Source organism: Hemicordylus capensis, chromosome 3 (genome assembly GCF_027244095.1).
Source record: "Hemicordylus capensis ecotype Gifberg chromosome 3, rHemCap1.1.pri, whole genome shotgun sequence".
NCBI lineage: Eukaryota > Metazoa > Chordata > Lepidosauria > Squamata > Cordylidae > Hemicordylus > Hemicordylus capensis.
The window spans coordinates 98,222,200-98,246,176 of NC_069659.1; the positions used below are offsets into that span (position 1 = coordinate 98,222,200).

The 23,977-nt window shown below is 43.8% G+C and overlaps 1 protein-coding gene across 7 annotated transcripts in view; it reads right to left on the minus strand.

Moving 5' to 3' along the window:
- KDM6A (lysine demethylase 6A) overlaps positions 1–23,977 on the minus strand; it is a 255,888-nt gene that overhangs the window by 192,691 nt on the left and 39,220 nt on the right. For all 7 annotated transcript variants that reach the window (XM_053304859.1, XM_053304862.1, XM_053304861.1 and 4 more), the window contains exon 4: positions 19,867–19,975. In XM_053304859.1, coding sequence (XP_053160834.1) covers positions 19,867–19,975 — 109 coding nt within the window. The remainder of the gene's footprint in view (positions 1–19,866; positions 19,976–23,977) is intronic.

Here is a 23,977-nt window from a genome sequence, read left to right on the forward strand (position 1 = left end):
AGTGGGATGGTGCTGGTGGTGTGCCCGGAAGTTCTGGGGCAGCTATTACTATAGTGGTGGGGAATAGAAGAACTGGCGCTGGCAGAGCAGCTGGCCGTTACAGGGGAAGAGAAATCAGTAATTTAGTAACTGTTTCCACTTTCAACTGCTCTGTCAAGCCTCAGGAAGCAGCTCTAACGACCCACAGAGTCTGGCCTTGCTCCTCTGTAATGCCATGTCAGTTCAGAACGATGACGAAATTGTCCATGATTTGATCGTGGATGAGGGAGCAGACCTGGCATGTATAACTGAGACCTGGTTGGTGGAGGTGAGTGGTCCAGGGTGGGCTCAGCTTCTCCCACCAGGTTACTCTGTTGTGGAGCAGGCCAGGGGAAGTGGGCAAGGGGGTGGAGTGGCTGTGGTCCATAAGAATACCATTTCCCTGACCAGGGCCCCTGTGAGACAGTTGATTTATATTGAGTGCATATTTTTGAGGCTGGGAACGAGGGATAGATTAGGGATTCTGTTGGTGTACCGTCCACCCCACTACCCAACTGACCCCCTAACTGAACTGACAGAACTGGTCGCAGAGTTGGTGTTGGAGTCTCCTAGACTTTTAGTGCTGGGGGACTTCAATATCCACTTTGGGGCTGGCTTGTCTGCTGCGGCTCAGGAGTTCATAGGGGCCATGACAACTATGGGCCTATCCCAATTAGTTTCTGAACCTACTCATGTTGCCGGCCATACACTCGATTTGGTCTTTTATGGGGGTGTTCCGTGGGTGAAGGATACTGTCATTTCCCCATTATCATGGACAGACCACTACCTGGTTAAGGTTGGCTTCACAGCTGCAATCCACCCCTGCAGGGGTGGTGGACCTATTAGGATGGTCCATTCAAAAAGGCTGCTGGACCCAGCGGGATTTCAAAAGACCTTGGAGAATTTTGATGTTGGTGCAGCTGGTGATTCTGTCAATGGCCATGTGGGAACCTGGAAAAGGAAACTCATCAGGGCAGTAGACATGATTGTTCCTAAGCATCCCTTCCAACCAGCTTCAAGAATGGCATCTTGGTATACTGAGGAGTTGCGGGGGCTGAAGCAGTTGGGTAGGCGACTAGCGCACAAGTGGAGGAGAACTCAGTTCGATTCTGACAGGATGCAGATGAGACCCATTTGAAGGCTTATGTGGTGGTGGTGCGTGCAGCGAAAAGGAGATTTTGGTCTGCGCACATTGTGGCTGCAGGCTCATGCTCAGCAGAGTTATCCCAGGTTATGAGGAATTTAGTCTCCTACTTCAAATCAGTCTCCAGGGTCGTTCTGCTGTGATGCTTTTAATGGGTTCTTTGTGAACAAGTTATCCTGTATTCGGGCTGACTTGGACTACACTATTTCAGCAAGGGTCTATCGAGGAGGTGTCCAGTGATCCCTCTTGCAGTATTAGATTGGATCAGTTTCAATCTGTGACTCCTGAGGATGTGGACAACCTGCTTGGGACGGTGCAGCCTACCACCTGTTCTCCGAATCCTTGCCCGACTTGGCTGCTTCTATCTAACAGGGAGATTGTTGGTGGTGGCCTAGTTAATATCATACATGCATCGCTGAGGGAGGATAGAGTGCCTCCTTGTATGAAGGAGGCAATGGTTAGACCACTCTTTAAAAAGCCTTCCCTGGACCCCTTAGCGATGGACAGTTACAGGCCAATCTCCAATCTCCCTTGGTTGGGCAAGGTGATTGAGAGGGTGGTGGCCGACCAGCTCCTGGCAGTCTTGGAAGAAACTGATTGTCTAGACCCATTTAAAACTGGCTTTAGAGCTGGCTATGGGGTTGAGACAGCCTAGGCCGGTCTGATGGATGACCTTTACCGGGGAATCGACAGAGGGAGTGTGACTCTGCTGGTTCCTTTCGATCTCTCGGCAGCGTTCGATACCATTGACCATGGTATCCTTCTGGATTGCCTGGGGGAGTTGGTGATCGGAATGCCTGTGGGAGTTGGTGATTATTATTTATTTCTCTGTGTAAACCGCCCTGAGCCATTTTTGCCATTGACCATGGTATCCTTCTGGATCACCTGGGGGAGTTGGTGATGGGGCACTGCTTTGCAGTGGTTCTGCTTCTATCTCTCGGGTAGATTCCAGATGGTGGAGCTTGGTGACAGTTACTCCTCAAAGCAGGAGCTGTTATATGGAGTCCCTCAGGGCTCCATTCTTTCACCAATGCTTTTCAATATCTACACCTGGGATCGCCTGGGGGAGTTGGTGATAGGAATGCCTGGGGAGTTGGATCGCCTGGGGGAGTTGGTGATAGGAATGCCTGGGGGAGTTGGTGATTATTATTTATTTCTCTGTGTAAACCACCCTGAGCCATTTTTGGAAGGGCAGTATAGAAATCAAATAAATAAATAATAGGTGGCACTGCTTTGCAGTGGTTCTTTTCCTATCTCTCGGTTAGATTTCAGATGGTGGAGCTTGATGACAGTTGTTCCTCAAAATGAGAACTGTTATATGGAGTCCCTCAGGGCTCCATTCAGTCACCAATGCTTTTCAATATCTACATGAAACCGCTGGGTGAGGTCATCAGGAGATTTGGTGCTGGATGTTATCAGTATGCTGATGACACCCAAATCTACTTCTCCTTTTCATCTTCAGGAAATGGCACTCATTCTCTAAATGCCTGCCTACAGGCAGTAATGGGCTGGATGAGGGAGAACAAATTGAAGCTGAATCCAAGCAAGACGGAGGTACATTTTATAGGGGCTCAGAATCTGAGGGGTGAGTTAGATCTTCCTGTGCTGGATGGGGTTACACTCCCTCAGAAGGTGAAGGTGCACATCTTGGGAGTTGTCCTGGATCCAGGCCTCACCCTGGTATCTCAGGTGGAGGCCATGGCCAGGAGTGCTTTCTATCAGCTTCGGCTGATTTGACAGCTGTGCCCATTCCTTGAAAAGGATGACCTCAAAACAGTGTTGCATCAGCTGGTAATCTCCCAGTATGACTATTACAATGCGTTCTACGTGGGGCTGACTTTGTATGTAGTTCAGAAACTTCCGTTAGTTCAGAATGCTGCAGCCAGACTGGTCTCTGGGGCAACCCGGACAGACCATATTATGCCTGTTTTGAAACAGTTACACTGGATGCCAATACGTTTCCAGGCAAAATACAAAGTGCTGGTTATTACCTTTAATGCCTTGAACGGCTTAGGTCCGAGTTATCTTAGAGAGCACCTTCTTCTGCATGATCCCCACCGCACATTAAGGTCATCTGAGGAAGTCCATCTCCAGTTACTACTGGTTCATCTGGTGGCAACTCAGAGGCAGGCCTTCTTTGTAGCTGCTCCTGGGCTGTGGAATGCACTCCTGGGAGAAATCCACAATTGGAGTTCTTTACTGGCCTTCAGGAGAGCCCTTAAAACCCATCTGTTTGGCCTGGCCTTCCAGGGTTTTTAAATAGTTGTAATTAGTTTTAATGTTGTAACCTGGTTTTCAGGGTTTTTTTAAACTGTTGTGATTGTTTAATTGCTGTTTTTGATTTTTTAATTGTTAATTGTTGTTTTAGACTGTTTCATCATTTTTGTTTTAATTGTTAACTGATTTTAATGATTTTGTTTTTAATTGTAAACCGTCCTGTGCCATTTTGGAAGGGCAGTATAAAGATTGAGTAATAATTAATTAATTTAATTAATTAATTAATTAAGGCAAGCGTAGGGTGGGGGAGAAATCAGCCCAAGGTGGGGGGGAGGTGGTAGTAGTGTCTCTAGAATTCTACCCAGGAGCTAGCTAGTTGAGCTAGGCCCAATGGTGATCGTTGAAAAAGGTGTCACATGTGATGGGGGGTGGGGTCACAGCTCAGTCCCAGTTGTGGTAAAGCCGCCAATATAAAGCCCTGCCTAGATAAAGCACCAAGCTGCGTGTGTGTGTGTGTGTGTGTGTGTGTGTGTGTGTGTGTGATCTTCCCATCATAATTACATTCTTTTTGCTAAAGCGATGCTACAGGCAACTGAATGTTGAGGCACTGTGCACGTAATTGTGTTTTTTTAAAAAAAATAGTAGCTGCTTAATAGCACCTCATTAAAATGGACCAAACAAGTGACAGACCAAGCACATTCCAAGCAAAGTGAGCAGCACACACAGGTATAGTACTAGATCCAAAACATGAAAATCAATTGACCTCGCAATGACCTTATAGTGCAAAGTGCAGCAATGGGAAGGATAACCCCTCTAAGGTTAACAAACTAGTCCATATTACCAGTGCTATTGCCTCTGGTTTGAATTCATATTGGCATCCAAGAAAAAAAAGTCAATCCACTGGAAATAAGCACAGTTGATAACCATGAATTCTACCCAATATAGTTCTCAGCATATGTGTTGCTTAACTAGCCAGTTACAAATTTTAATCATTTAAGTAGTAATGTTCTGAAAGAATTTAGACAGTACCATTCTGCTATAGTAGTCCAAGTATAATTTCAAAGACAGAGTTGTGCATCTTTCAATATCAACTAAAACAACAACTTTATCTATGCTAATTACTAGAACTGTATGTTGTGTTGTGTCCTACAGGCATTATCTGAAGGAGTTCTGCCACCACAGGAGGAACCCCCGACAGTTGGAAATCCAACTCACAACCATCCTGTTGAGGAATTATTTTGGAATTGCAACATGCCTGTTTAATTTCTCCCTTATGTTTTAGCATGGTTGGGATTTAACAGTTAAAGTGGGGAAACCCTTTAACCTTAAATCCACACCCCTTGAATGTCGGGAAAATGTCAAATTTTTGATCCAACAGCTGGGGGTGGGGGAATCATGTCAGTTTCCGCGACAATTTTCCTGTTGGTAGAACCAACATGACCTCCATAAAACTGTCAGATCACAAATCCGACAATTTTCCAACCTCCAGAAGCATTTCCTGTTGGGTCCATCAATCAACAATTTTAGCATGCACAGGCATTTAATTACTCCAAATAATATTCTGTGTTGGCAATTAATATTTACATAAAGGATGGCTTGATTTAGCCATATACAACACTTGCTGAATATAGAAATGAGGACCCACCACAAAACATTGCAATGTAACTGTAGCCCCTAACAATAGTGCTCATTTTGAGGGCTCCAGCCAAAGTAAACAGAAGCCTTTTAAGCACTGTCCAGTGATCACAGGGTACGAAGAGAGAAAAAGGGGCAGGGGAGATACTCTCTTCCATCCTCCTGAAACATTTCCTGCTCTACTGCACTGTGCTGAAGGGTTTAAAGTTTGTAAAGCTAGGCACTCAACTGCTATAAATGGTAGAGGGGAGGTTTTTTATTAATATTGTATAACTTCCCTGCATAGTGAAGGAAAAGAAAGTTAACCGCATAACATACAGTTTAGTCTCTGCCAGTTTAAGCAGTCAGAACTACAGGAGCCCACCAGAGGCTTCACCCCCTGCCTCAGCTGGCATATTAACATTACTGTTGGTCCTGGAAACCTCAGAACATACAGGAAAACCTTGTTATCTGCAGAGCCACAATTCACGGTTTAACATATCTGCGGGGGGGGGGGAGGGAAGATACCCAACTTCAATATCCACAGATACGAAAAGGTTAAAATCCATGAATTCGCAGTTCCTAGAAGGATGGAAATGACCGGAGGGGGTCATTTCTGGTCGCCATTTTAAGGAATGGAGCCATTTTATAGCTCTTCTGATATAAAAAGTTATATATACAGATGAAACTCAAAAAATTAGAATATCGTGCAAAAGTTCATTAATTTCAGTAATGCAAATTAAAAGGTGAAACTGATATATGAGACAGACGCATTACATGCAAAGCAAGATAAGTCAAGCCTTAATTTGTTATAATTGTGATGATCATGGCGTACAGCTCATGAAAACCCCAAATCCACAATCCCAGAAAATTAGAATATTACATGGATCCAAGAAGACAAGGATTGAAGAATAGAACAATATCGGACCTCTGAAAAGTATAAGCATGCATATGTATTCAGTACTTGGTTTGGGCCCCTTTTGCAGCAATTACTGCCTCAATGCGGCGTGGCATGGATGCTATCAGCCTGTGGCACTGATGAGGTATTATGGAAGACCAGGATGCTTCAATAGCGGCCTTCAGCTCTTCTGCATTGTTTGGTCTCATGTCTCTCATCCTTCTCTTGGCAATGCCCCATAGATTCTCTATGGGGTTCAGGTCAGGCGAGTTTGCTGGCCAATCAAGCACAGTAGTTCCATGGTCACTGAACCAAGTTTTGGTACTTTTGGCAGTGTGGGCAGGTGCCAAATCCTGCTGGAAAATGAAGTCAGCATCCCCATACAGCTCGTTTGCGGAAGGAAGCATGAAGTGCTCCAAAATCTCCTGATAGACGGCTGCGTTGACCCTGGACTTAATGAAGCACAGTGGACCATCACCAGCAGATGACATGGCTCCCCAAATCAACACAGACTGTGGAAACTTCACACTGGACTTCAAGCATCTTGCATTGTGTGCCTCTCCATTCTTCCTCCAGACTCTGGGTCCTTGGTTTCCAAATGAGATGCAAAAGTTGCTCTCATCAGAAAAGAGGACTTTGGACCACTGAGCAACAGACCAGTTCTTTTTTTCTTGAGCCTAGGTAAGACGCTTCTGACATTGTTTGTTGTTCAGGAGCGGCTTGACAAGAGGAATATGACATTTGAAGCCCTTGTCCAGGATCCGTCTGTGTGTGGTGGCTCTTGATGCACTAACTCCAGCCTCAGTCCACTCCTTGTGAAAGTCCCCAACACTTTTGAATGGCCTTTTCCTGACAATCCTCTCCAGGCTGCGGTCATCCCTGCTGCTTGTGCACCTTTTTCTTCCACACTTTTCCCTTCCACATAACTTTCTATTAATGTGCTTTGATACAGCACTTTGGGAACATCCAACTTCTTTTGCAATTACCTTTTGAGGCTTTCCCTCCTTATGGAGGGTGTCAATGATGGTTTTCTGCACAACTGTCAAGTCAGCAGTCTTTCCCATGACTGTGATTCCTAATGAACCAGACTGAGAGACCATTTAAAGGCTCAGGAACCCTTTGCAGGTGTTATGGATTGATTAGCTGATTGGAGTGGGACACCTGGAGCCTAGACTGTTGAATCTTTTCACAATATTCTAATTTTCTGGGATTGTGGATTTGGGGTTCTCATGAGCTGTACGCCATGATCATCACAATTATAACAAATTAAGGCTTGACTTATCTCGCTTTGCATGTAATGCGTCTATCTCATATATCAGTTTCACCTTTTAATTTGCATTACTGAAATTAATGAACTTTTGCACGATATTCTAATTTTTCGAGTTTCACCTGTAGAAGTGTTTTTGTTTGTTTGCTTACTTGCATTGGGGGAGGCATTCCCGGGCACACAGATACCACATGGAGCATGGTACAGAAGATACTTTCAGTTGTTTTTGCCCTTTTCCACTGTTTTTGGCATGTTTTCCCCATTCTGGACCCCAACTCCCCATTTTCCATAGGCACAATGCCTCATTACAGTAGTAGGCAAGGAACGGAATCCCCATGAGTAACAAGGATTGCCTGTGTGTCTTTGTTGGGCTATTTTGGGCTTTATTTAAAGTTTTATTTTTCTTTTAATTCATAAATCAATACATCATCTGTATACATAGGAAGCTTGGGTATGCAGAAATGACTATTTTGGGATGGTCCCCCTTGTCACACAAGTTAAATATTAGAATTAGAAAAAAGTATTAGTGATAAGCAAGGTGTATTTGATGTGTTTTTATTGATTGTTTGATTTTTATATCACCTTTCATCAAAACAATCTCAAGGGAATTTACAAAACATTTAACACAATATAAAAATATAGAACAGTCACAATAAAAACATTAAATTGGAATATAAAAATACAGATCTAATTAAAAGTTTTTAAAAACACACAATACCACCATAAAATATAGAGCAGAAGCAACAAAAACAATACTCATATAAAAAGCCAAGACTTTACTTGCTTTCTAAAAACTATGATGGAAACTGAGGAGTGGATTCCCCACCCAAAGAGCATTCCAAAGTCGGGATACAATAACTGCTCAGCAAGCAGAGCAAAGCCCCCTCCAATGACCTCGTCAAACAAACAGAAACCCCTGGGAGCAAGGAGTCCCCTCAGGTATTCGGGACCAAACAGTTAAGGGCTTTAAAGGTCAAAACCAGCACCTTGAATTGGACCTGGAAACAAATTGGCAGCCAATGTAGCTTTTTAAAAATGGGTGTAATATGATCCCAGTGGACAGCTCCGGATAACATCCAAGCTGCCACATTTTGCACTAGCTGCAGTTTTTGAATATTCTTCAAGGGCAGCTCCATGTAAAGGAAAGGAACAATTGTGCAGTAGAATCACTGTTGACTCCTGGTGACCACAGAGCCATGTGGTTTTCTTGGTAGAATACAGGAGTTGTTTACCAATGCCTTTCTCCCGCACAGTGTGAGATGATGTCGTTGCCGTTGTCACTGAAGTGAGCATCCACCTCCAGCACCTTCCTTTATCGCTGCTGCCTGATATAGGTGACTACAAATATATATTTACTAGACACAGTCTGGAAAGCACACTCGCAGAGATTTGAACTAACAGCCTCTTGCTCCCTAAGAAACCTGCTTCCCAGCTGCGCCACTGCAGCTGCCCCACGTAAAGCATGTTAAAGTAATCCAGCCATGACGTGACTAAGGCATGGGTAACCGTGGCCAGATCTGCCTTCTTGAGAAAGGAAAGCAACTGGCGCACTAGCTGAAGCTGTGCGAAGGCACTCCTAGCCACAGCCTCCACCTGAACTTTCAAAAGCAGAGCTGGGTCCAGCAAGACCCCCAAGTTGCGCACCTGCTCTCTCAAAGGGAGTGCAACCCCATCCAGAACTGGTTGAATCCCCTCATCCCGAATGGCTCTCCTACTGACCAAAAGCACCACCTTCTTGCCCAGATTCAATCTCCATTTATTAGCCCACATCCAACCCATCACGGCCTCCAACCCCTGATTCAGGACATCCACTGCCTCCCTAGGACCAGGTGAGAAGGAGATATGGAGCTGAGTGTCATCTGCATATTACTGACAACTCCGTCCAAATCCCCAGATGACCTCTCCCAGAGTCTTCATGTAGATGTTGAACATGGTGGACAAAACCGAACATGTGGGGGGGAGCCCACAAGCCAATGGCCACGGAGCCAAGCAGTAGTCCCCCATCATCATCTTCTGGACCCTCCTCCACGAAACAACTGAAGCCATTCCAAAGCAGTACCTCAAATCCCTATACTCAAGAGGCAGCCCAGAAAGATACCGTGGTCAATGGTATTGAATGCCACTGAGAGGTCCAGCAGAACCAACAGGGACGCACTCCCCGATCAAGCTCCTGGGATACGTCATCCACTGGAGTGACCAAGGCTTCAGTCCCATATCCAGGATGGAAGCCAGATTGAAAGGGGTCTAGATAATCCGTATCATCCAAGACCCTCTGCAGCCAGGACACCGCCACATGCTCTATCACCTGGCCCAAAAAGGGAAAGTTAGAAACTGGTCTATATTTGACAAGGTGTGGGAGGGATCAAGGGAAGCTTTTTAAATAATGGTCTTACCATCTCTTCCTTGAGGCATGGTGGTATCTTGCTCTCCCTTAATGAAGCACTGATTAAAGCAGGCTTTGTCAAACTGCGGCCCTCCAGATGTTGCTGAACTACAACTTCCAGCATACCCAGCCACAAAAAATTGTGTCTAGGGATGCTGGGAGTTGTAGTTCAGCAACGTCTGAGGGCCGCAGTTTGGGGAAGCCTGGATTAAAGCCTCCAACCATCTGCCTGTACCCTCCCTGGCAGATTTTATTAGCCATGAATGGCAAGGGTCAAGAGCGCACAATGTTGCCCACACAATGCCCAGGACCTTATCCATATCCTCTGGCTGCACTAACTGAAAAGAATCCAACACAATAGGACCAGATGGTACCCGAGACATAGTTTACTGGTACTGCCAAAACCCTGGAGTCCAAATCAGCATGGATGTGAGCAACTTTGCCTGCAAACTGATCACAACGGGCTGTAGATGGTTCCTCCCCCATTACATGGTGGGGATGTGTATAGTAGTGCCTTTGCTACACTAAACAGCTCCACTGCTCTATACTGAGAAGATGCAATCGAGGTGGAGAAAAACCATTTCTTCGCCAGTCCAAGTTCCAAGGAAAAGCAAGGAGCAGAATGGATTCCACCAAGCCGGAGAGGGTGTTTAGGAGCAACCGTATCAATAGCCTGGGCTGTCTCTATGTTCCAGAGATTCTCCAGAGCCTCAACAGAGTAGCCAGCTCCGGACAATGGAAAATCCCTGAGGGTTATCTGGAAACAGAAAGGATCATAGGAAGCTGCCATATACTGAGTCAGACCATAGGTCCATTTAACTCAGTATTGTCTACACAAACTGGAAGCAGCTTCTCTAAGGTTGCAGTCAGGAATCTCTCTCAGCCCTATCTTGGAGAAGCCAGGGAGGGAACTTGGAACCTTCTGCTCTTCCCTGAGCAGCTCCATCCCCTAAGAGGAATATCTTACAGTGCTCACATGTAGTCTCCCATTCATATGCAACCAGGGTAGACCCTGCTTAGCTAAGGGGAGAAGTCATGCTTGCTACCACAAGACCAGCTCTCCTCCTTTAAGGAGGAGAGCTCTATAAGCCTCTGGAGACAGACCATTCTAATTGGTCCACCACCCTTGCAGAGGGTAGACGGAGCAGTTAAACAAAATCCCACCAGATCATGATCTCAAACTCCCCCACCTCCAGATCATTTATTCCCTGGTAAGCAAAAACCAGATCCAGAGTATGTCCTACCACACGGGTAGAGCCCAATATCAACTGATACACATCCATTGTTGTCATAGAGGCCATGAAATCCTGAGCCTCTTCTACTGGGGGGGAGGGGGTCTCAGCATGGAGGTTGAAGTCCCCCCAAGACAATAAGACTGGGGGAATCCAACGCCACCTCTAAGGCCACCCCTGCCAGCTCAGGTAGGAAGACTAAGTGCAGTAAGAGTGGTTGGTACATCAACAGAATCCCCAACCTATATCTAAGGCCCACCCTCAACAACACACACACAAAATTCTATGATTGCCTAACAGGGCACCTGGAAAGTGAAAAGTTTCACGATAGATGACATTTATCATTAAGCCCCCTTAATGTTTTGTTGTGAGCCATCCAGAGAACAATTTCTTATAAGCAGCTAAAAAATAAAGTTGTTTTTTATTAGATGATGATATTTACATACAGTCTTCCAGATGTTATTGACTGGATTTGTTGCTTTAATTATAGGGCCCTTTTCAAGCATCTAGGATAACTAAAGAAAAATTAAAGATCACATCGTAGTATTCGCGCTGTCCCAAGTAGTTTGGCCTGCTGTAGTTGATGTGTTTTAATTTTATTGATGCCGAAGGTGTCGAGATGGTGCTCAAGTTCTTTTGGTACTGCATCAAAGGAACCAACAACTATTGGCACCACTATAGTTTTCTTTTTCCACAGCCGTTCAATTTCAATCTGAAGGTCCTTGTATTTAGTTATTTTCTCCAATGCTTTTTCGCCAGCTCATCTATCCCCTGGGACTGCAATATCAATTATCAGAACCTGATTCTCCTCAATAACTGTCAGATCAGGTGTATTGTGTGCTAAATGCCTATCAGTTTGTATTCAAAAATCCCAAAGGATTTTTGCCTCTTCATTCTCAATCGGATGATTCCACCAATTCTTGCTTGCTGGCAATTTGTAATTCGTGCAAAAGTCCCAGTGGATCATTGCAGCAACATTGCTGTGCTTTCCCTGATAATCAATCTGTGTGATATACTTACAGCAACATACATCTAACATACATCACACATCTAACATACAGCCCTAAATGAGCTGACGGACTTGGTCTCGGGTTTGGCGTTGGAGTCTCCCAGGCTTGTGGTGCTGGGGGACTTCAATGTCCACTATGGGACCAATTTGTCTGGGGTGGCTCAGCAGTTCATAGCAGCGATGACAACTATGGGTCTATCCCAAAGAGTCTCAGGACCAACACACATTGCACACTTGATCTGGTCTTGCACTCTTACCAGGGTGGTGTTCCGTGGGTGTGTGGACTCCTGTAATTTCCCCATTCTCATGGACGGACCACCATCTAGTTATGGTTGGATTCACAGTCACACCCCACCTTTGCAGGGGTGAGGGGCCCTTTAGAATGGTCCACCCGAGAAGGTTATTGGATCCAATAGGGTTCGAAGGAGCCTTGGAGGGCTTTAGTGTTGGCTCTGTAGGTGATCCTGCTGATGCCCTGGTGGAGAACTGGAACAGCAAGCTCACCAGGGCAGTAGACAGGATTGCACCTAAGTGCCCTCTCCAACCCACTTCACAATTGGCCCCTTGGTATACAGAAGAACTACAGGGGCTGAAGTGGTGAGGTAGACAACTGGAGCGCAAGTGGAGGAAGACTCGACTTGAATCTGACAGATTACAACATAGAGCACATTTGAAGATCTATGGTCTGGCAATACAGGCAGCAAAGAAGTGATTCTTTCTGGCCCGTATTGCATCCGCAAGTTCACGTCCGGCGGAGTTGTTCAGAGTTGTGAGAGGGCTAGTGAGTGCCCTTCCTCCCTTGAATCAGAATTTGGAATCATCTATTACCCGCTGTGATGTGTTTAATGATTTCTTTGTGGATAAAATCTCCATATTCAAGCTGACTAGCATTTAGACCCCACAATTACTGCAGTGTCTGAATTGGAGGTGTCTAGCAACTCCTCTTATGTGGTTAGGCTGGATCAGCTTGCGTTTGTGACTTGTGAGGATGTAGACAAGCTGCTTGGAGCAACGTGGCCTACCACCTGCTCTCTTGACCCTTGGCTGACATGGCTAATACTATCTGCAGGGAGGATGTCATAGAAGTACTGGTAGAGATCATAAATGCTTCTGTGAGGGAGGGCAGGATGCCTCCTTGTCTTAAGGAGGCAATTATTAGACCACTTCTGAAGAAGCCTGCCCTGGATTACTCAGAGTTGAGCAACTATAGGCCTGTCTCCATTACGTGGCTGGGCAACATAATTGGATGGGTGGTGACCTCCCAACTCCAGGCAGTCTTGGAGGAAACATTATCTAGACCCATTTCAGACTGGTAGGTGGGCTGTGGGGTGGAGACTGCCTTGGTCGGCCTCCAATGGTTGATCTCCAATTGGGAATTGACAGAGGAAGTGTGACTCTGTTGGTACTGATGGACCTCTCGGCAGCTTTCAATATTATCAACCATAGTATCCTTCTGGTGGAGCGTCTGAGGAGATTGGGGGTGGGAGGCACTGCTTTGCAGTGGTTCCACTCTTACCTCTTGGGCAGATTCCAGATGGGGTCTTTCAGAGACTGTTCTTCAAAAACTGAACTTCGGTATGGTGTCCCTCAGGGCTCCGTATTGTCTCCAATGTTATTTAACATCTAAATGAAACCGCTGGGAGAGATCATCAGGAGATTTGGTGTGGGGTGTTATCAGTATGCTGATGACACCCAAATCTATTTCTCCATGTCAACATCATCAGGAGAAGGCATAATCTCCCTAAATGCCTGCCTCGAGGCAGTGATGGCCTGGATGAGAGATAACTAGCTGAGACTAACACTTTCTGTCTTTCTGGGTCTTATCAAGTTTTGCTTTTATAACATTTGTTCGTAGTGATTGTTCCTGGGCTACAAAAATTAGATCTTCAATTTCTTTCTTCAATGTCCCCTTCTTTAACCACTGCCATGTTGTGCTATTGTTGACTTTCGATTGTATGTCTTTAAAGAACTGACTGTGCAATGGTTTGTTACGCCATTTTTCTCGACAATTCATCATCTGCTGTTTTTTGTATTCATCCTTCAATTCCTTTATTTTCAACAGTCCTGTCTTACTCACTTCCTGTAGCATTTCTTCTTGGCTTTCATTGATGTATTCCGCCAATGCTCGTTTTTCTTCTTCAACAGACTGTCTGACTTGCAACATTCCAGGTACAGCTTATCAACATCACTTCTTGGGTACAGGGCATGACTGATGGTCATTATTTTCCTGGTTTTCCGATCCAGCGCATCCAATTCTGCTTTTGTCCAATCAACAATAACTGCTGTATATTGGATTACAGAAATTGCGCATGTGTTGATTTCTTTCATAGTGTTACCACCACTGAGTTTGGATATCAGTGTCTTTCTTACTCACCTGTTATATTCCTTGTTAAATTTGGTCTTCACTTCAGCATGCTTGATCTTGTCACTCTGGAGAATGTCTAGATACTTATAACTTTCCTCAGGTGACAGACTCTTTATGTTGCTGCCATTTGGCATCTCAATTCCTTCACTAGTTGCCATTTTCCCTCAATTTATTTATTTATTTGATTTCGATTTTATACCGCGCTTCCGAGATGGCTCAGGGCGGTTTACAATTAAGAACAGAAACCATTAAAACCAATCATAATTAAAACAGAAATATAAATATGAACATCAATTTTAAAACATCTTTAAAACAATTGAACTATCAGAACAATTAAAACCCTGAAAACCAGGTTAGCAAAACAATTAAAACTAATTAAACACCCTGAAAGGCCAGGCCAAACAGATTGGTTTTAAGGGCTCTCTTGAAGGTCAGTAAGAAATTAAGACTGAGAATTTCTGCTGGGAGTGCATTCCACAGCCCAAGAGCAGCTACAGAAAAGGCCCGCCTCTGAGTTGCCACCAAACAAACCAGTGGTAACTGAAGGCAGACCTCCTCAGATGACCTTAACATGCGGTGGGATCATGTAAAAGAAAGCGCTCTCTAAGATATCTCAGACCCAAGCCATTCACGGCTTTAAAGGAAATAACCAGCACTTTGTATTTTGCTCAGAAGCATATCGGCAGCCAGTGTAACTGTTTCAAAACAGGAAACATATGGTCTTTCCAGGTTGCCCCAGAGTCCAATCTGGCTGCCACATTCTGAACTATCTGAAGTTTCTGGACTACGTACAAAGGCAGCCCCACACAGAGTGCTTTGCAACAGTCAAGCCGGGAGGTTACCAGTTGATGCATCGCTGTTTTGAGGTCATCCTCTTCAAGGAACCAGTCGAATCTGATAGAAAGCACTCCTGGCCATGGCCTCCACCTGAGATACCAGGGTGAGGCCTGGGTCCCGGAGTACTTCCCAGCTGCGCACCTGGACCTTCTTGGGGAGTGTAACCCTATCCAGCACAGGAAGATCTAACTCACCCCTCAGATTCTGAGCCCCCACAATGAGCACCTCTGCCTTGCTTGGATTCAGCTTCAATTTGTTATCCCTCATCCAGCCCATTACTGCCTGTAGGCAGGCATTTTTTATTATATTGATTGATTGATTGATTGATTGATTGATTGGTATACCACCCTTCCAAAATGGCTAGTTTACAATTAAAACAAAGGGCAGTTTACAATTAAAACAAACCACTAAAACAGTAAAGAGCTAAAACAAATTAAAGCACAATATAACAATTAACAATTTAAAAACATTTTAAAACAATTAAATAATTAGTGATTAAAAACCCCAAAATCGGGTTTTGAATTTTAAAATAAACCAGAAATTAAAACCCCCACAATTTAGGAAGCTGAGAAAGCTTGGGTGAAAAGATGGGTTTTCAGGTGCTTTTTGAAAATTGCCAGAGATGGGGAGGATCGTATTTCAGCAGGGAGCCCATTCCACAATCTCGGGGCAGCGACCAAGAAGGCCCGTCTCTGTGTAGCCACCAAACGTGTTGGCGGTAACTGTAGACGGACCTCCTCAGATTACCTCAATGGGCGGTGGGGCTCATAATGAAGAAGACGCTCTCTTAGGTACCCAGGGCCTAAGCCATTTAAGGCTTTGTAAGTTATAACTAGCACTTTGTATTTTGTCCAGAAACCTATTGGCAGCCAGTGTAACTCCATTAGTAAAGGAGTAACATGGTCTCTCCGAGATGACCCAGAGACCAACCTGGCACTCATTTAGAGAATGAGTGCCATTTTCTGAAGATGGAAAGGAGAAGTAGATTTGGGTGTCATCAGCATACTGATAACACCCAGCACCAAATCTCCTGATGACCTCACCCAGCAGTTTCATGTAGATGTTAAAAAACATTGGTGACTGAATGGAGCCCTGAGGGACTCCATATAACAGTTCTCATTTTGAGGAACAACTGTCATCAAGCTCCACCATCTGAAATCTAACCGAGAGATAGGAAAAGAACCACTGCAAAGCAGTGCCACCTATTATTTATTTATTTGATTTCTATACTGCCCTTCCAAAAATGGCTCAGGGTGGTTTACACAGAGAAATAAATAATAATCACCAACTCCCCCAGGCATTCCTATCACCAACTCCCCCAGGCGATCCAACTCCCCAGGCATTCCTATCACCAACTCCCCCAGGCGATCCAGAAGGATACCATGGTCAATGGTATCGAATGCTGCAGAGAGATCCAAAAGAACCAGCAGAGTCACACTCCCTCTGTCGATTCCCCGGTAAAGGTCACCCATCAGGCCGGCCTAGGCTGTCTCAACCCCATAGCCAGCTCTAAAGCCAGTTTTAAATGGGTCTAGATAATCAGTTTCCTCCAAGATTGCCAGGAGCTGGTCGGCCACCACCCTCTCAATCACCTTGACCAACCAAGGGAGACTGGAGATTGGCCTGTAACTGTCCATCGCTAAAGCGTCCAGGGAAGGCTTCTTTAAGAGTGGTCTAACCACTGCCTCCTTCAGACGGGGGGCACCCTACCCTCCCTCAGCGATGCATGTATGATATTAACTAGGCCACCTCCAACAATCTCCCTGCCAGATAGAAGCAGCCAAGTTGGGCAAGGATCCAGAGAACAGGTGGTAGGCCGCACTGTCCCAAGCAGCTTGTCCACATCCTCAGAAGTGACAGAATGAAACTGATCCAATCTAATACTGCAAGAGGGGTTGCTGGACACCTCCACCATAGACCTTGCAGAAATAGTGTAGTCCAAGTTGGCCCGAATACAGGAGATCTTATTCGCAAAGAACCCATTAAAGGCATCACAGCAGAGCAACTCCGGGGACTGACTGGAAGTAGAAGGAGCAGAAACCAAACTCCTCACAACCCAGGATAGCTCCGCCAAGCACAAACATACAGCCGCAATGCGCACAGACCAGAACCTCTTTTTCACTGTGCACACTGCCACAGCATAAGCCTTCAAATGGGTCACATGCTTAATCCTGTGACATTCGAACCGAGTTCTTCTCCACTTGCGCTTTAGTCCCCTACCCAACCGCTTCAGCCCCTGCAGCTCCTCAGTATACCAAGGGGCCATTTTTGCAGCAGATCGGAAGGGACACTTAGGAGCAATCATGTCTACTGCCCTGTTGAGTTCCCTGTTCCAGGTTCCCACCAGAGCATCGACAGAATCACCGGCTGCACCGATGTCAAAATCCTCCAAGGCCATTTGAAATCCCGCTGGGTCCAGCAGCCTTTTAGGACAGGCTATCCTAATAGGTCCATCACCCCTGCAGGGGTGGATTGCGGCTGTGAGACCAACCTTAACCAGGTAGTGGTCCGAACACCCCCCTGATCCGAACAAAAGACGAAATCAATTTATTGCTTTATTGACATTATAGCACATTTGTCCAGTCCAAACTCCACTGCGATGTCACGGCTATAAATTCTAACTGCATTGAGTAACGACTCAATTTCGGATGGTGACTTTCCATAAAGCTTTAGATCATCTATAAAAAGAAGGTGGGAAAGCTTAACTGATGTTTTTGAAGTTTGGTATCCACAGTTTGTTTTGTTCAAGATACCCCTTGAACAAAACAAACCCTGCTAACTGAGCAAAGAGTCACCTTTTAAAGTGGTGATTCTCTTATATTTATCAGGGGGAGAGCAACTGGCCCTATCCAACCCCAGAACAGCATTCCTCCCGTGACTGTTGCTGGAGTCTACCTTATGTTCATTTTTAGATTGTGAGGCCTTTGGGGACAGGGGACGATCTTATTTATGTATTATTTATTTTTCTATGTAAACCGCTTTGAGAATTTTGTTGATGAGTGGTGTGTGTGTGTGTGTGTGTGTGTGTGTGTGTGTGTGTATATATATATATATATGTATATATATATATATATTTTTTTTTTTTTTTTAAAGATAATGGATAGCGGAATTGGGGAGATTACAAAAAGTAAAGGCGACAATGTGTCTCCTTGAAATATTCCTCTCCAGATGTTAACTTCTCCCACTTCTTCTCCAGTGACTAGCAAATGAGTTTTCCATGTGGCCACTGCCTTTTTAACAAAGTTTTTAATGTTATTCACTCCAGTCATATCCAGGCCTTTTAAAATCCAGTTATGTGGTAATGAGTCAAATGCTTTCTTATAGTCAATCCAAGCTATGTTTAGATTGGTCTTCCTTCATTTACAATTTTTAAAAACCGTTTTGTCAATAAGAAGCTGATTTTTCATGCCTCTTGTTTATTATTATTATTATACACATCTGATTTGTAGCTGAACCACTGGAAATTCATTACAGAAGTACAACAGACTGGCTCAATTATAAGTTCGTCATTTAGAGTGAATACAAATCACACTTTAAACAAAAACTTTATAAAATCGAAGCAATATGAAAAAAAACTACCATTGTCACTTTAAAACCAACAGCCGACATGTCCCACAATGTAACTCAGGAAGATCTGAGCAGTCTGGGCTCCTAAGAAACTGCTAGCAGTCATCCTACAACTTTAAGTATTGTGCTTTTGTCTTTCCTTGATAGGTCATAGACTGTAATAAACCTTGAACTGAACTGAGCTTTTGTGCAAAAGTGCAAAATTGCTAGTGGTTCTTTAGGAGCCCACAGCAGTGCAGACAGATCAGAACCACTGTTACACTGCTGAACATAGTGAGCAATGGTTTAGTAAATCTGAACTGAATATACATGTCAGATTCTACACTTCTCTTAACACCCAGTTCATTACCCTAAATGCAACAGCCTGAATTAAATTTGCTTTTCTATGTAAAAGGGAACAAATTGACTTAAGTAAACATTATAAAAATGAAGTGGGTGTTGTACTGCATTGCTGCAAGTCAATTATGAACTTTTTCCAATCATACAAGTGCCTACCATCCTGGTTACGGCATTTGTCTCTTAAGACAAACTCCTCTATAACCATGAAGAGCGTGTTGAGAGGGGTGAATGATGCTTCTCAACCTGCTTTTCACACTGTAAAAGTGAATAGTGTTTTTTTTAAAAAAAACATTTGTACAGGGCTAGTGTTGTGCATGCATGGTACTTCAAAAAATGCAACACACAAGCAATGTTTCTTGATCTCAATTTCTAGTATATACAGCACCATTAAAAATGAAAAATCTAATTTCAAAAAGGTACACAGGACACAAATTATTGCAATCTCTCTCTCTCTCTCTCTCTCTCTCTCACACACACACACACACACACACCTCATTCTTGAATATTAATGAAGTAAAAACAAACATTTCATTTTACAACTTTGATATCTTTAAAATGTTTGAGCAATTTTATCTCCCTTTATGGCAGTGGTTCCCAACCTGTGGTCCTCCAGATGTTGCTGAACTATAACTCCCATCATCCCCAACTACAATTTACTGTAACTGGGGATAATGGGAGTAATTCAACAACATCTTGAGGACCACAGGTTGGGAACCACTGCTTTATGGTATTATTTCTATATATTTTAAGAATGGGATACCATGTTGCACAGGAAGCTTTCATGACTGCAATAACCCTTCTGAAGCCTTCCTATAACAAATATCCTAATAAGTATTCCCAAAAGTCAAGGAATTCTTGGAAGCAGTTTCTAATGCAGTGGGAGGGCCTCAACAGTACATGACCTATTGCATATACAGAAGCACTTAGGATCTTAAATTTGAGCAAAGACAGCTAAGAGAAATAATAGTAGACTTACCTTTTGGATAATCCTCCAATAAAAGGTTGAAGTGACCTAACTGGCAAAAGAAATCAGATTCAACTTTTCCTTCTGCTTTCAATATAAGCGATTCATAGCAGCCAACAGCCTGAAAAAAGGAAGACAAGCTCTATTAATATTATATTAAATAAATTTTACATTCACTTTAACATCTAAGGCATTACTTTGGTTTTACATTTAAACTGAGAAATGACAAAATATTTTACAATCCTGTGTACTACATAACTTTTCTTTTTGGAAAATGAACATGTTACTGATGGTGGTATTCAAACAACAGACTTTATTTTAAATGTTGTATCACCAACCTTTCTCCTTTGGTCTGTTGCTCTTATTCAGGTTTACAATGAAATTATTAACCAAATATCAATGAAATATCAGGTTGATACTTTGGTCTGGCGCAATCAGACATAAAGGGCTGAATTATTTGGTTTAATTCATTATTCACATTTATATCCCACCCTTCCTCTTAAGGAGCTCAGGGCAGGCATCCCATTTTGTCCTCACAACAGCCCTATGAGATAGATTAGGTTGAGAAAGAGTGACCAATCCAAGGTCATAGAGTTGGCTTCATAGGCAGGGATTTGAACCCAAGTTTTCAAGGCTCCTAGCCAAAACACTTTTACCATGGCGGATGGAGTTGAAACTGAAACATTACATCATAATTTATCATAACACTCTTTACAGTGAAATAGCACACATTACAAACCTAGGAAAATTTCTGAATGAACTAGCTTGAAGTCCATCAGTTTGATAGTATCTACCCTCACCAGCACCCTGCCCAGCCTGCAACAGCAGCAGCTTGGTGATGCCACAAGACTGAGGAAGGGTGGGGCCTGTGTATCACTCATTGCAGAGTGGCCTGACAGCATAATCAATATACCAAGTCTCCAGCTGAAGCATACAGGACAGAGTCCAGGCTGAACCTGAAAGGGAGGGATTGTACTATTTTCTCTTATCATGCAGCCTGAAATAATTTTCTATTTCAGAAAACACATTTTGATTGCAAGGAAAAAAGCTTTTAAAGTATATAGTACGAGAGAAGGCTACCAAACCAAGGAGTGGGGGACCAGACAGAATTTCCAGGGTTCACAAAGTAGAACTTCAGTGTCCTCTAGTCTGGACAGTTTCTGTGACTATTATTCCCTGCCTCGTTCTTCTCCCAATTTGTCCACAAAATTCAACCATTAGTTTCTTATATCTTTTGTCTTTTTCTTCATCAGTACTCTCTACCACTATTTGCCAAAAAAGACATGCATTTCAATTTTCTGATGACATGTATCTTCTAAGTAATTGTGTTAGTTTGCTATATTTATTCTGAGGACCAAAAATGGATTGTGTTCACATGGGGTACAGGTTATCCTATGAATACCAGAAAAACAAAATAACTAGCAATGTTCTTATTTGGGAGATAGAGAAAAATAAGGTTTTATTTCCAATTATTAGGTGGCTGTACATATCCTGCAATTTACACTGCATTCAATCAAAACTAGCCTGTATGACTGCTGCTTTTATAAATGAAATGAAAAGAATCTAGCTTTAAAAGGGAAGAGTGGTCCAGAAGACTGTTCACTTCCTTCTCTTTGTTTAAAGAGAGGGGAGCAATGTTTGAAGAATTTAAGTTGGCAAAATGACCAGCAGCAGCTGCCTTGTAGTGTGCAGGATAACTAGAGCAGAGGAAGGAAGCTAACAGGAATGATTGAAAAGAAAGTTTTTCAGTAATATATATAAAATCATTTGTGTTATTCTGCCACCTGCCTGCTTTTCACAGGCACTGAACAGAACACTTGTTTCCCCATGACAGAATGTGCATTATGGAAATTACACTGCTTAACATTCCCCTTTGTATAAGTTGAAAGTTGTGTGATACAAGAAAAGGTACTAAAGCTAGATCAGAGATTTCAATTTGTAAGTGAAATATAACCAATAGGCTAGGATAAAGGCAAAGTGTGCCATCAAGTCAGTGTTGACTCCTGGCAACCACAGAGCCCTGTGGTTGTCTTTGGTAGAATACAGGAGGGGTTTATCATTGACATCTCCCGCGCAGTGCGAGATGATGCCTTTCAGATAAATGAACAAAAAATGCAAAGTCTAATCATCTATCTTGCCAATGCTTACAATAACAAAAAAATCCTAGCATTTAAATCAGTGATTTCTTTCCTCTAATTATATATCAGGGAGTCTTGAACTTTGATATTGTGACCTAAAACATATAAAGTCATGTTACCTCCACCCCCTCATTGATTAAGGTTAGTATTCAAAGATTAGGATTAGATTCTAGTCCCAAATTTGGAACTTTCAGCTTAAAAAAAAATACTTACTCCTATTTTAAAATTATTCTGATGAATTTCTGATCTGAGCCAGAAACAGAAAAGCTTTTCAACAATACTCTCTATCTGTCTGCCACCAAACTCCACATAAACCTGACAGCAGGCCCAACAGTGGTACTTCTTTGGCCAACAGGCTGGAAAAGAGCTCCCCCTTGCAAGAACTCTCATGAGTAGGGATGTGCACAAATCACTATTAGATCAGCAATTTGCAGCACAGCCTGGGCACCTTTTAAAAGGAGACCATGTGCATCCTGTCATCACATGAGGTAGCAATGGTAGTGGAGGCGGGGGCATGTCGCCAAAACAAGAAGCTGCGGCAAGTGGCAAAGGAGCAGGTATGGACCTGCTTTCCTCCATTGGTGCCCAGGCTTGTCCTGCGAATCATTGCTCAAACTGTGATTTGTGCACATCCACACTCATGAGAACTCATCTCCTGAGAGGAACTTTATTCCAGCCTGTCAGCAAAAGAAACGCTATACTGTGCCTGGCCTTGGCAGATGATTGCAAGGCACAGGGATGGTCACATGTGACGAGACATGGATAGGGAGACAGGAACCAACAATCAGCTGGTTCTTCCGCTGCATACAAAGCTGAGGGCTCACACTGCAGTGGTGCTTGTTTGGCTGATGAGCCAAAGTTGCTCTCAGAACTCTTATTTTATTTATTCATCATATATTTCTGTACCACCTGGCATGTGCATCCCTAAGCAATGTAAGTTAAAATACAATATAACAGGATAAAATGATTATGATATTAAATTAATGAAATTAAATTCTGAGAAAACAGGTGCATCTTAAGGGTCTTTTAAAAGAACAGCCAGAGGTGAGAAACTCTGATTTTAACAAGGAGTGTGTTCCAGAGACCTAGGGCAGCCACAGAGAAGGCCCGGTCCCTAGTCGCCACCAAATGAGTTAGTGGTAGCTCTAACCAGACCTCCCCAGATGATCTTAATAGGTGCGAGGGTTCATGACAAAGTTGGCGCTCTCTTAAATACCCTGGACCAAAGCCTTTCAGAGCTTTATAGGTAATAACCTGCACTTTGTATTCCACTTGGAAACATATCGGCAGCCACTAGGGATGTGCATGAATGTGTTCAGAGGCCCTTTTACGGGCCTCCAAGCAGGTTTGAACAACGGGGGGGGGGGTCGAAGTTCGAAGGTGAGGAGCATCTCACTTTAAGGGTGGAGAGGGTGCACCTAACCCTCCCTCCACCGGCGCTCAGCATTTTGAACATCCTATGGGGCAGCAGCATACTTCCCTGCCACCCTGTTTGCATGTGCACACACAGCAGCTACTTCCGGCCAAGCAGCAAACAGGGCAGCAGGGAAGGACACTGCCGCCCTGCAGGATATTAAAAATACCAAGTGCCAGCAGGAAGAAAGTGGAGCTAGGGGTAAGTGCAACCTCCCCCGCTCTTAAAGTGAGACACACACACACAGCCATCGAGCCACCCCTGCCTTGTTCCGTGCACATCACTAGCAGCCAGCGCAGTTCTTTTAAGATCAGTGCTAAATGGTCTCTTTGGGTTATCCAGGAGACCAGCCTGGCTGCCACATTCTGCATCAACTGTAGTTTCTGGACTACGTACAAAGGCAGCCCCATGTAGAGTGCATTACAGTAGTCATGCTTGGATGTTACCAGCGTATAAACCACTGTTTTAACGTCACTTTCCTCCAGAAATAGGCATAGCTGATATATCAGTGGAAGCTGATAAAAAGCACTCCTGGATTACTGCCTCAATTTGAGTTCTGGATCCAGAAGCC